The sequence below is a fragment of the Sus scrofa genome, chromosome 4, assembly GCF_054392235.1.
Source record: "Sus scrofa isolate SSC_HxYL_T2T_F1_AM1 chromosome 4, Sscrofa_HxYL_maternal_Yorkshire_Landrace_v2.0, whole genome shotgun sequence".
Taxonomy (NCBI): domain Eukaryota; kingdom Metazoa; phylum Chordata; class Mammalia; order Artiodactyla; family Suidae; genus Sus; species Sus scrofa.
In genome coordinates, this window is record NC_139386.1 from 87,396,761 (window position 1) to 87,410,411 (window position 13,651).

At 37.1% G+C, this 13,651-nt stretch overlaps 1 protein-coding gene across 50 annotated transcripts in view; it reads right to left on the reverse strand.

The window, feature by feature from the left end:
- DCAF6 (DDB1 and CUL4 associated factor 6) overlaps positions 1 to 13,651 on the reverse strand; it is a 158,388-nt gene that overhangs the window by 130,705 nt on the left and 14,032 nt on the right. For all 50 annotated transcript variants that reach the window (XR_014843918.1, XR_014843916.1, XR_014843917.1 and 47 more), the window contains exon 2: positions 5,296 to 5,357. Coding sequence is in view for 41 of the 50 variants with exons in the window: in XM_021089470.2 (XP_020945129.1) it covers positions 5,296 to 5,357 (62 nt within the window). In the remaining 9 variants the exon portion in view is untranslated. The remainder of the gene's footprint in view (positions 1 to 5,295; positions 5,358 to 13,651) is intronic.

Below are 13,651 nucleotides of genomic sequence, written 5' to 3' on the forward strand. Positions count from 1 at the left end.
CACACACACAGATATATATACACACACACTGGAATATTTTTTGGCCATAAAAATAAAGGAAATCCTAATATCTGCAATGTGGATGAACCCTGAGGGCCAGATAAAGAATGAGAAATACTATGCAATACTGCTTATATGTGGAATCTAAAAAATGCTCAACTGACCGAAACACAGAGTACATTGGTGGTTGCCAGAGGCTGGGAAGTTAGAAGAAATGAGATATTCAAAAAGCATAACTTCCAGTTATAAGTGAGTTCTGGGACCCAAGTTCTCCAGTGGCTCAGCGCAGCGACCTGACATTAATACTGCTGCTGTGGCTCGGGTTTGATCCTGGCCTTGGAACTTCCATGTCACAGATAATGGCCAAAAAAAAAGGTTCTGGGATCTAATGTACAGCATGGTGGTTACAGTTAACAATGCTGTGCTGTATATTTGAAAGATGCTAAAAATAAAACTTAAATGTTCTCAACACCATCTCCATGACAATAAAAATGCAATTATGTGAAGTGATAAATGTGTTAACCAAGCTTATTGTTATAATCATTTTGCAATTTATATATGTACCAAATCATCACATTTTACACATTAAACTTATACACTGATATACATAAATGATATGTCAATAAAGATGGGGAAAATAGAGTAGATGGATGCTCATGAAACTAAAATATGTGATTATGTGTATTAGGGAGCAGAAAGAAATGGGGTAGACAGGAACAGGAGTAAGAGCCACACTTCTCAATGTATACTTTTTTACATAATTGATTTTTATATCATGAGAAGGCATTACTTTAAAAATTAAATGCAAAAAAAATAAGAACATAATGTTTAAAAAGTAGTGCAAAAGCCAAAAAGATATCTTTAAGCTTGCAGGAAAAGTTTACCTTCCACTCATTTTTAGAAAAATATTTAAGAATATACCCAGTAAAATCTGAAAGTAAATTCAAAAATGCTAAGATACAGAATCCACAGCTCGTAAAAACTCATAAAAGCATTATACACTATACGTTATGGGAAAATTCGTTTTAAATTAACACTAGAAAATTCTCCTTTGGGTAAAGAGAAAGATTTGACCTTTGGTCCTTAAAGAAGGACATAAAATCCAACTTGCAACACATGGTTTGCCTCTTCAATAAACACTTCATTAAGTGCCAAATGTGTGCTAGCCACTATCTCTCAATTCTAGATGAAGAAAATTAATTTATGAAGATATTTTGGGGGCCAGAGTGTTAGAGTAGAGGGAGGCAAGTATATAGACTACGAACAAATAAATCAATGTATAATTTTAATGTCAGATAGTGACATGAATTACAGGGGGAAAAAACCATAGCAAGGGAAAGATGCTGATCAGGAGTAGGGAGCTATTAGAGTGGCCAGGAAAAGCTTCTCTATTAGGTAATACTTAGAGCTAAATGAAATGAGGAAGTAAGCTTCAAAGATATATGAGGAAGAGAGTTCTAGACAAAAGACATAAAATATATAAGGCAGAGGTGTACCTGGGGTACTTAAAGGAACAGAAAAAGATGAGCTGACTGAAACAAATACGTATCATGGAGAACACAGTAAAGGATGAAATGGAGAAAAAAAAAGCAAGTGCCAAATCATGTAGGGCCTCTGAAGCAATAAGGCTTTTGGGTTTACCCTAAGTAAGCTAGAAACCCATTGGAGGGTTTTGAGCCACTGAGTGTGCTCATCTATAAAACAGGTGATATATTACATAATTTTCTTCATAAATGTTCTTCCTACCCTCTCCTTATTATGAAGAGTTTAACAAAACTTAGAAATGTACATATGTGGAATTCCCAGTGTGGCTCAGTGGTAACGAATTTGACTAGTATCCATGAGGATGTGGGTTTGATCCCTGGTCCCACACAGTGGGTTAAGGATCCAGTGTTGCAGTAAGCTGCGGTGTAGGTAACAGACACAGCTCGAATCTGGCACTGCTGTGGCTGTAGCTATGACTGTGGCATAGGCCAGCAGCTGCAGCTCTGACTAGACCCCTAGCCTAAGAATTTCCACATACAATGGATGCGGACCTAAAAAAAAGAGAAAGAAATGTACATATACATAAAACTTATTAACAATGTTTACTGAATTTCAACTTTTAGAATTAATACACAGACAAATTCCAGAAAGTAACAATGGCTACAGAATACGAGGTAAATGTAATCAACATGACAACATAAAAGCATATGTAGCTGAAAGTGGTGTGAAACAGAAAGAGACAGGAAGGTAGAAGAAAGGGTGAAAGCATTTTAAGTATCTCTATTTTACAGCATCAAATACTGTCTGTGACTCGCAGAAAAAGAAAAAGATGTTTATGTATGTTGTTTAAAGTTATAGTGACCACTGGAGAGACTAAAAACAGTAACAAAATTTCTGAGAAGCCTAAATCTTAGGAAAGTGTATAAATTAGTTAATTCCTCTTCTATCACAGCAAGAAATCAATGGACAAAGCCCAAATTTGACAATTCAAGAAAAACCAGTGTAAGAATATCATATAAAGATAGGACAGCAATCACCAGAAGATGTGAAATAGAAAACAATTAAAAGGAGTTCCCATCATGGTGCAGTGGAAATGAATCTAACAAGGAACCATGAGGTTGCGGGTTCGATCCCTGGCTTCCCAGTGGGTTAAGGATTCGGCGTTGCCATGAGCTGTGGTGTAGGTCAAAGACATGGCTTGGATCTGGCGTTGCTGTGGCTGTGGTTTAGGTCGGCAGCTACAGCTCCAATTCGACCCCTAGCCTGGGAACCTCCATATGCCGCGGGAGCGGCTCAAGAAATGGCAAAAAGACAAAAAAAAAAAAGTTGGATTCCTTAGAGTTAAGGCCTAGACCCCCTTTTCACTTTGCAATTTCTTTCTGTGTTCTCTTCCTAGTCTAATGTTTTCAATTAGCAGCTATAACAGTGTTTTCCAAAGTACAATCCATGGATTACCTACATCAAAATCACCTAAAGTGTTTATCAGACTAGAGTTTTCATTGGCCTTAAAGTCAAGAGATTTGTTCTTCTTTGTTTTGGTGTCTTAATTTCTTAAGAAAAGAAAAAGAAAGAAAGAAAGGAAAGAAAGAAAGGAAGGAAGGAAGGAAGGAAGGAAGGAAGGAAGGAAGGAAGATGGAGGGAGGGAGGGAGGGAAAAGAAAAGAAAAAAGAAAAGAAAGGAAGGAAGAAAGGTTTAAAAGTAGAATTGAGATAATCGTCTTGTAATGAAATAGGTATCCCAATTGTAATAGGAATAATATATCCTTATGTATGTCAATGAATGTACTCTGATTTTCAGTAATTACTAGCCCTTGTCTATTGACTCTTGGAAATACCAAAAACCAATCTAGCAAACTCAGACCATAGAGCTTATTTGGTAACAAAGTTCCTCAACTCTTCTGCCTTTGTCACCCACACTATTGTAAAAGTCTTGTAAAGGAGAAAATAATGTAAAAGTTACATGACCTGACTTACATGCACAATCTAGGATCTGTGTATTGAATGAATTAGTGGAATAATTAGGGGACTAAAGTGGAGTAAAAGAAACCAAGTAAGAGGATACTGCAGTAGTCCAGAAAAGAGAAGTTAGCTTAAATTAGCACAAAGATAGAAGTGAATGGACTCCAGATATACTCTGCAAGTCTTATTTATTAGAGAATAGACTAGATGTAGAAGTTGAGGGTAATAGGGAGATCAAAGACAACTTGAAAATTTTTAACTTAAATAGCTGGATGAATGATGGTGCTATTTATGGAAATATAGAAGGTTATGGATTTAGCGGAAACAATCAAGTATTTGGTTTAGCTATTTGAATCCTATGATCAATCTTACCATCACTAAAAGAAGGTCACCATCTAACTCTGCATGCCTCTTTAGGCTATATAATATGAAGTGCATAGTATCACCTATCCATCTTTCTTGCCCCCAAAGATGGATCTGAATCTAATCAAACTTCTAGAAGTATCTTCCACTTACAGGAAATACAAAGGATGTAGAAACGAGTTAAATGACACCACAAAAAAAAACAAAAAAAAACAAAAAAAAACAGTATCTAGAATGTGGAACAATGTATACGAAAACTGACTCAGTTTCTGCAACAAGTTAATGGGAGGGACAAAAAAAGGGTAAGATTACTCTAGATTAATAGAGGTTTAAGAGGCACATCAATCGAGGTATGGACTTTGCTTGGATCCTCTTTTGAACAAAAAACTAAAAAAGACTTTCTCTTTTTTGGCTATATCCACAGAACATGGAAGTTCCTGGGCCAGGGACCAACACCAGATCCTTAACCCACTACACCAGGCCAGAGATCGAACCTGCGCCTCAGAAGCAACCCAAGCCACTGCAGAGACAATGCCAGATCTTTAACCAGCTGCACCATGGCAAGAAAGCCTCAAAAGACATTTTTAAACAATGAGGGAAATTTGATTATGGACTGAGTATTAGATGATACCAAAAATACACTATTAATATTGTTAAATCATGTAATGGCATTTTAATTACATAAGAAAAATTTCCATTGTTTTTTGGTAACATACAGGGTCAAATGATATTATTTCTGAGCTTTGCTTTAAAATACTTCAGCCAGGAGGAAAAAAAAAAAGAAAAATGAAATGGAAAAAGAACATGTGCCAAAATCTTGGTAACTGCTAAATCCAGGTGCTGAGTATATGAAAAGCATGACTGAAGTTTTCATTAACAAAATTTAAAAACAAAAGAGTTTTGATTTGACCTGGTTAATTTTGGGGTGCTATTAGACATGCTACTGGGAATATTAATAGAGTTATAATATATGAATCTGGAGTTCAAGGAAGAAGTGGCAAGTTGGAAGTCCTGTTTTTTTAGCCACAGGCTACATAGAAACATTTAGAAAAGTGACGTGAAACAGGGTGGGAGGAGTCAAGACAGAGTGTTAGTACAGCTAACGTTTCAAAGTGGAGAAGTGGAGGAGTCAGCTAAGATGAAGATTATGCAGCAAGTAAATGGGATAGAAAGAAAACCAAGACAATGTGGGGTTAGCAGAAACCAAGCAAAAAAATTTTCAAAAAGAAAATGTGTTCAACCAATGCCTAAGGTTTCTGAGAAGTGACCACTAGATTTGCAGAAATGAAGATCACAGTACCAGTAGAGCCAAAGAGATGAAATTCATCTTCTAAATTCAAAAAATAGTTTAAAGTTTTAATGTAAAACTTATTTCTCCCATTTTATTATAGTTAGTCACAATCTCTTCTGGGAGGATTGCAGCATTTCCTCAAACATTTGAACACTTAGTATTAAAGTCCTTCACAGCTGAGAATTAACTATTACTTACACAGCCATCATGCACATTCAGGGTTGCTTCAAGTTTTAATCTTTGGATAAATTCTCTTCTTCCTGTTTAAAAAGAAACAAAGGACTAAATAAATCATAAAATTTACTGCTTAGAAAAGTATAACATGGAAGTTAAGAACCAAGAAATTGGCATGAGGTAAATTCAAGCTCTAATTTCAATTCCTTCATTTATAAGCTGAGTGACACTGGGCAAATTAATTCCTCCTTCGACTAGTTTTCTCAGTAGAGTACCTACCTACCTACCTCATGTGGTTATTGTAAAGATTAAGTGATTCAAGGACAGAATGGGCTTAACACAGTATCTGCCCCACAATAAACATTCAAATGTTCCCTTCATTTATCCATTCACTCAACAAATACATTGCATACTTACTCTCCATTCCTGGTAGTGTTCTAGGAGCTAGGAATACAATGATAATACAAAACAGAAAAATATACCTGACTCTAGTGGGGGTTAATGGAAGACAATAAACAACATGTGATTTCATGAAAGTGCTATGTGGAAAAATAAAGCAGAGAAAGGGGCTAAGAGAAGGCTGGAGGTGAGGGATAGAGTTTTCCATTTTAAATATGGTGGCAAACAGTGTTTGATAAGATGCCACCTATTTTTAAATACATCTGAATTTCAGAAATGTTAAAATATTTAAAAGTCAATTTCACAATGATGAAATGTGGCAATGAAAAAATAAAATCAGCCTAAATGTCCATCAATAAAATAATTATAATACTTCAACAGTAGAATAACTCCTTCTTTGAAAAAGAAGAATATGTTTCTTTAAGAAATGATCATCTTTACCAAAAATGGACCAAAAAGCTCATGTTTATTCAGAAGCTGTAACGAAAGGAAGCTGAATATATGACAAAGAACGGTAATTAGCTAAGTAATCAGGCTGATGAGATTTCAAAATTAAATTTAACTATGCTCTCTGTATACTGTCACAAGGGACAAATTTCTCTATTATGCTTTCTTGAATTCAATGGAAAGAGCAAGATCTTCTTGAAGCCAAATTGTTTTCCTTGTCCTTGCCTGTAAATGGTAAGACGACTAGATAAAGGATAAACATGTGGGTTAAAGATCTAGGGTTGGGAGGGTGGGTACTCTATGGTTCCTAAACTTACTGGAATAAAACAACCTGCAGAAATTCAGTATTTTCATGAATTAGGTTGTACTTTATATAAAACAGATAAAAATGTTTTAAATATTTTCCTTTTGGCTATATGTAGGTGTGGTAATCCTACTGAGTTTTAAATAAAGAGTTAAGAAATTAAGTATTCAAATCAACATGAACATCATTAAAACTCATTAAAATACTAATAAAATAGTATTAAAACATTTTTTTTCCCAAATTTTTTAAATTTGGGTTTGAAAATATGACTATAGCCATTTCCATCTGGAGAAAGTAGTGGTACAATAGGAGCAAACAGAAAATAAAGTAATTCAAGCAAGAACTCTTCTATATGAACTTAAACTTGTACATAAAAACATGCACTGAGACATCATAGCTAGAGACAACACAGCTCCCGAATGATATCCCCATATGTGATTTAGGAGATCAAAATGATTGTCTTGTCACACATTTCACAAATGTGCTTCTAAAACAACCTAGTGTAAAACCTCTACCTTTTTGGTAATTAAATGCACAACACCAAGAAATAGGAGCTGAAAGCTAGCATGGAATAAGAACTGTAAGCTAAAAAAAAAAAAAAAAAAAAAAAAAACCCTGAGCCCTCTTAAAATAAAAATAAACTCAAACCTCTTACCAAGAACTGTGACGAGTCTGGCCTACTTGCAAGCTAACAAATTACCTGCCACCATTTCATGGATGTTGGCAGAAGATATAAGACTCCTAGGTCAGAGGCAAAGGATTTTACTACCGGAGCAGAATAAGCTTCAGGTTCACACTGGTTCCCTTTGCCTGCTAATTCCCACAGGGTGATACAGAGGGGCCTGGCAGGGTACTGCACTTGCAGTGGGTTTGAATCACAGCTGGGGAACTCTGAACTGAGGGAACTCAAATCTTATCTCAAACAAATGTGCCTAATCTTTGTCCCAAAGGAAGGCATTATCTTCACTATCCTGGACAATAAGTAAATCTGTCCTCTGCTCCAGAGGGAGATACTATATCTCCCAAGGCTGTTCCCTAAATAAACATCCTTGAAAAGATAGTCCAGAACAAAGCGGCCAGTGCCACTGCTCTGTGAAGAAATACAAAAGAGACAGGGAGAACTACCTCCAAAAAATTACATATTTGTTATGGATGAATTTACCTACAACTGTGGCTTCCTAATCAAGTCTTTCCTGCAGCCCGAGCTGCCTCATTTAATTCTGTCTCTACTTTAAATTCTATTCTATATTAATAGACAGTAAGCTCCATTAAAAAGGGGAACATCTTCTGTTCACCTAAGTATCCTAAGTGCCTAGAATAATGCCTAGGAAAAAGTAGGCACTCAATATACATTTGCTGAATCAGTGAATAAATGAATTATAACATTGATTCTGTTCTAACATATTTTCACTCAATAATAAATGATAAACAACTTTCACTGACAATAAATATAGACATATGGCTCATTTTTAATGGCTTTGTAACTTATTAAACAACTTCCTAACTTATTTATTCACAAACCTATCTCATTAGAATACGTTGCTCAGAACAAGAAATAAGAAGTATTTGGTTTAAATATCTAATTTGGAACATGTTACACATACACCAGACAAAACTGAGCCTCTTAGAGCCTTAGTTCTACATTTGTAAAAATGTAATATTTGATAGGAATAATAGCATCCATTTTACGAGGCATGTTGTCAGGAGTAAATTAATTAGCATATGTAAAACTCACAGATGTCTCTGATAGACTATAGACACTTAAGGTTAGCCCTTGCCCTATGTACAGGTGGGATTCTTCTAAGTTAATACTGTCTGAAATAGAGACAGAATAGTACTTTAACAAAAATTCTCACTTTACTTGAATCTATTGCACCTTTGAGCTACTTCTCTTTAATGTCAAACTTAACTGTCTAGTCATCTATAAATGCTGCCTTCTCTAGTTCGTTGTCAGATCTTCCTTTTCCTGCACTGTTTTGCCCTCTTTTATCCATGACTTTGTTCTCAGAAATCATGGGGTATCAGTAAACCCAATGGTCTCTTTCAAGCCACATTTTTCATGACCTCATAGTATCAGCTGTCACAGTAACTGTGTCTCCTTGAAATATTCTTCTTCTTTGGCTCTCAGGACATCTCACCAGATAACCAGGAGAACTAAAAATTAAAGAGTAACAAACTCTGAGAAAAAAAAAAAAAAAACCCTGTGTTTTCTTTGACAAAACACAGGACAAAGGACTGCTACCAAAATGTGTGAGAAAACAGTGAAAACTCAAATGAATGTTTAAAGGACAACTGTGGGCTAGAGAGGCAGTTTACAATCTCTGGGTTCTCAGGCACAAGCTAAATCTACATTTAGTTACCAGCTCTTTTCCATGACCCTCCCTCAAATACTCATAAGAAACACTGAAAAGAGGGAGTTCCTGTTGTGGTTCAGCAGTAACAAACCCCACTAGTACCCATGAGGACGCAGATTCGATCCCTGCCCTTGCTCAGTGGGTTAAGGATGTTGTTGTGAACTGTGTTGTAGATTGCATATGTGACTTGGATCCCACGTTGCTGTGGCTGTGGTGTAGGCCAGCACCTGCAGCTCCAATTGGACCCCTAGCCTGGGGACCATATGCCATATGTGTGGCCCTAAAAAAAAAGAAAAAAAAAAAAGTAGAGGAAGAAACACTGAAAATAGCAGGGGGACTGAGAGAGTCCTTATCTTGTAAGACTTAGAAAGGAATCCCCAGTCACTTTTCAGGCTTCCCTTCTCTCCTGAGAAACAAGTCTTAAGCCGCAGGGGAAACCCTAATTAAAAAGAGCCTCAGCAAAGGTCTACTAGCTTTAAGAGAGGCAGGAAACCCTCATATCCATTTCAGGCAAAGGCAGTGAACAACCAGCAGCAATAAGTGCTGTGCCTTTGAAATGTGTCAACTCACACTGAACCACGTTTCCCAAAATTTCTTCCCCATATGTTTCATGTGACTTGAATTATCAATCATTTCTGCACAAGACTGGCAGGTGGAAATAAAGCAACAGTACTGATTTTTATGCTCAGAAGGCAGATTCTTAGGTTGCGTGTATATATATATATATATATATACTTGGCTGGTTCACCTTGTTGGAATGAGCAGCAGCCTGGCCTATAATTATCCTGCCTACCCATGGATCCTCTTTTAGCTTGCTGGAATACTAGGCCATGTTAAGCTCCAGGACAAAGGGTGGCAGTTTCTCCTATAGAACATGTACATCTGTAAGACTGGAGATAGTCAGAACTGGCATAGATCCTATGCATTCATGGGTTCAAGCTTGTCCTTCCCACCCCCCATTACCATCATCCCTTCCCAACTGTCTATCTTGAGGATGTCAAGCACCAGCAAACAATATGAAGAGAATAACTTTACAGTTTAAAGAGTTCCCACAATTATATAAAGTCAAATACCAGTAACATATCTTTGTATCTTTGTATGTATGTGTATCTCTCAGTAATTCTGCTTCTTACTCTCATTCATGATTAACACTGCCAGCAAACTAGCAAAAGAGGGAGGGAGTTCCGGTGGTGGCGCAGTGGTTAACGAATCCAACTAGGAACCATGAGGTTGCGGGTTCGGTCCCTGCCCTTGCTCAGTGGGTTAATGATCCGGCATTGCCGTGAGCTGTGGAGTAGGTTGCAGACGTGGCTCGGATCCCGCGTTGCTGTGGCTCTGGAGTAGGCCGTTGGCTACAGCTCCGATTCAACCCCTAGCCTGGGAACCTCCATATGCTGAGGGAGCGGCCCAAGAAATAACTAAAAAGACAAGAAAAAAAAAGCAAAAGAGGGAAACTCCCTCAGTCTGATAAAAAGCACCAATATAAGAGCTAAAACTTACATTTAATGGTAAAAGACTGAACCCTTTCCATATAAAGTCAGGAAAATATAAGGAAGTCCACTCTCACCACTATTAGTAAACACTTTTAGCCATTGGGATGAAGTAAGAAGAAAAAAAAAGATTGGAAAGGAAGAAATAAGACAGTACCTATTGAAAGATGACATGATTTTCCATGTAGAAAAAAAATCTCCTGGAATATACCCAAAAACATCCAGGAATAAGTGAGCTTATTTAGCAAGGTTGTAAGCTACGAAATCAACACAGACTCAAAAAAAAAAAAAAAAAAAAAAAATCACACTTATATACTATGTGGAAGCTGAACTTAAACACAATCCATTTTAAATTGCTCAAAATATTAAATATTTAGACATAGACATAATAAAACATGCTGAGGATACATATCCTGATAATAACAAAATGCTGATGAAAGAAACCAAAAAACTAAATAAATAAATGCAGTGATATACTGCTTTCATGGATCAGAAGATTCAACATAGTAAAGAGGTGAGTTCTTCCCAAAATGATATATTAAGTCCAATGCAATTCCTATCAATTCCCAGCAAGATATTCTGAAGATATGGACAAGCTTACTCTAAAATTCATATAAAAAAGCAAAAGATCTATAAGAGCTAAAACAATTTTGAAAAAAAGAATTAAGGAGGGAAAAAGTCAATCAACCTGATGTAAAAACTTACTACACAGTAATTTTTTTTTAATTTTTTTATTTTCCCACTGTACAGCAAGGGGGTCAGGTTATCCTTACATGTACATAGTAATTTTTAATGAAGATGCAAAAGCAATACAATAGAGAAATACAGCCTTTGAAACAAATGGTGCTAGAGCAAAGTGGACATTCATAAGCACAAAAAATGAACTTTAAGCTAAACCACACACATCAAACAAAAATGAACAAAATGGATCCTGGATTTAAAAATGTAAAACTATAAAAGTTTAGAGAAAAAAACATAGGCGGTAATCTTCAGTACCTAAGGATAAGTTAGGAGTATTTAAACATGATACCAAAAGAATAATCCACAAAAGAAAAAAATTGATAAATGGGACTTCACCAAAGTTAAAAACCTTTAATTGGAGTTCCCGTCGTGGCGCAGTGGTTAATGAATCCGACTAGGAACCATGAGGTTGCGGGTTCGGTCCCTGCCCTTGCTCAGTGGGTTAACGATCCAGCGTTGCCGTGAGCTGTGGTGTAGGTTGCAGACGTGGCTCGGATCCCACGTTGCTGTGGCTCTGGCGTAGGCCGGTGGCTACAGCTCCGATTGGACCCCTAGCCTGGGAACCTCCATATGCCGCGGGAGCGGCCCAAGAAATAGCAACAGCAACAACAACAACAACAAAAAGACAAAAAGACAAAAAAAAAAAAAAAAAAAAAAAAAAAAAAAACCTTTAATTTACTCCATGAAAAGAAAAAAAAGACAAATTACATACTGGGAGAAAACATTTGCAAACTGCGTATCTCACAAAGGCCTAGTATTTAAACTATATAAATAAGTCTCAAAATACAACAGTTAAAATAATAATAATCCAAGTAGAAAATGAGCGAGAGACAAGAAAGATATATCACTGAAAATATAAAGATGGCAGGACCCCTTCAAGCACCAAAACACCAAAAGTCAGCTGCACTAGGACATGGCCCCACCTGTTAGTGGGCCAGCAGCAGCCCCAGAACTCCCCCACCACACAGCCAGCTACACCATGACCCAGCCCCAGCCACAAGCAGCTGGAAGTTTCCATACTATTCAGTCTGAAGACCAACTGGGGTGGGAGCCAGCCCCACCTTCAAGAGTGCCACAATAGTCAGCCCCATGACAATGAAAAGGCCCACACAACCCACATGGGGGTACCCATAGATCACACATACAGCTCTGGTGACCTGAGGGGAGTGTGCTTATTAGCCCCACAAGGTATCTCATATTAGACCACTTTTCCAAGATCAGAAACAAAATGGATCTATCTAATACATAGAAATAAAAACAGACAATTAAGCAAAAGGAGACTGACGGAGAATTACATTCCAATTGAAAGAACAAGACGAAATCCCAGAAGAAAAACTAAGTAAAATAGAGATAAGCTAAGTGAAATAGAGATAAGCAATCTACCTGATAAAGGGTTCAAGACAATGATATAAAGGTGCTCAATGAACTCTGGAAAAGAATAGATGAAGAGGAGTTCCCATCGTGGCCCAGTGGTTAGTGAATCTGACTAGGAAACATGAGGTTGTGGGTTCGATCCCTGGCCTTGTTCAGTGGGTTAAGGATCCAGCGTTACCATGAGCTATAGTATAGGTTGCAGACGCAGCTCGGATCCTGCCTTGCTGTGGTCCTGGCATAGGCCCGCAGCTATAGCTCCAATTAGACCCCTAGGCTGGGAATCTCCATATGCCACAAGTGTGGCCCTAGAAAAGGCAAAAAAAGACATTAAAAAAGACTGGATGAACACAATGAGAAGCTTGAACAAAGAGTTAGAAAATATGAAGAAGAACAAAACAAAACCAAAGAGTACAAAAACTGAAATAAGTACACTAGAAGGAATCAGCAGTTAATATGATGATACAGAGAAAAGGCTTAGCAGACTGGATGATATAACAGTGGAAATCCCCAAGCTAAACAGAAAAAAGGAAAAAGAATTTTAAAAAGTAAAGACAGTTTAAGAGACCTCAGAAACAACATCAAGCACAATAAAAATCATATTACAGAGAAGAGAGAAACAAGCAGAGACTTTATTTTAAGAAATAAAAACCGAAAATTTCCCTAACCTGGGAGTAAACAAAAAAGAAACCAAGGTCCAAAATAGCAGAGTCTCAAACAAGATCAACTCAAATAAATCCACACCAAGACAAAGAGCAATGGAAATGTCAAAAGTTAAAAAAAAGAAGAAAATCTTAAAAGCAGAAAGGGGAATGCCATCATGTCTCAGTGGTGAACAAACCTGACTAGTATCCAGGAGGACACAGGTTTGATCCTTGGCCTTGCTCAGTGGGTTAAGGATCCGGCATTGCCATGAGCTGTGGTGTAGGTCACAAACAGGGCTCAGCTCCTGTGACACTGTGGCTGTGGTAGGGGCCAGAAGTTGCAGCTCTGACTGGACCCCTAGCCTGAGAACTTCCATATGCCGCAGGTACGGCCCTAAACAAACAAACAAAAAAAGCAGAAAGGGAAAAACAATTAGTTTTCCACAAGGAAACTCCCAAAAGTCTATCAGATTACTTTTCAGCAAAAACTATATAGGTCAGAAGGGAGTGACAATATATATTTAAAGTGATGAAAGGAAGTGGTTAGATTTATTTGACTGTAAAATTATTTATATCTCTCAAGCCTGTCTTTTTATATATATTGATTTCTATATATAAACATCATACTAA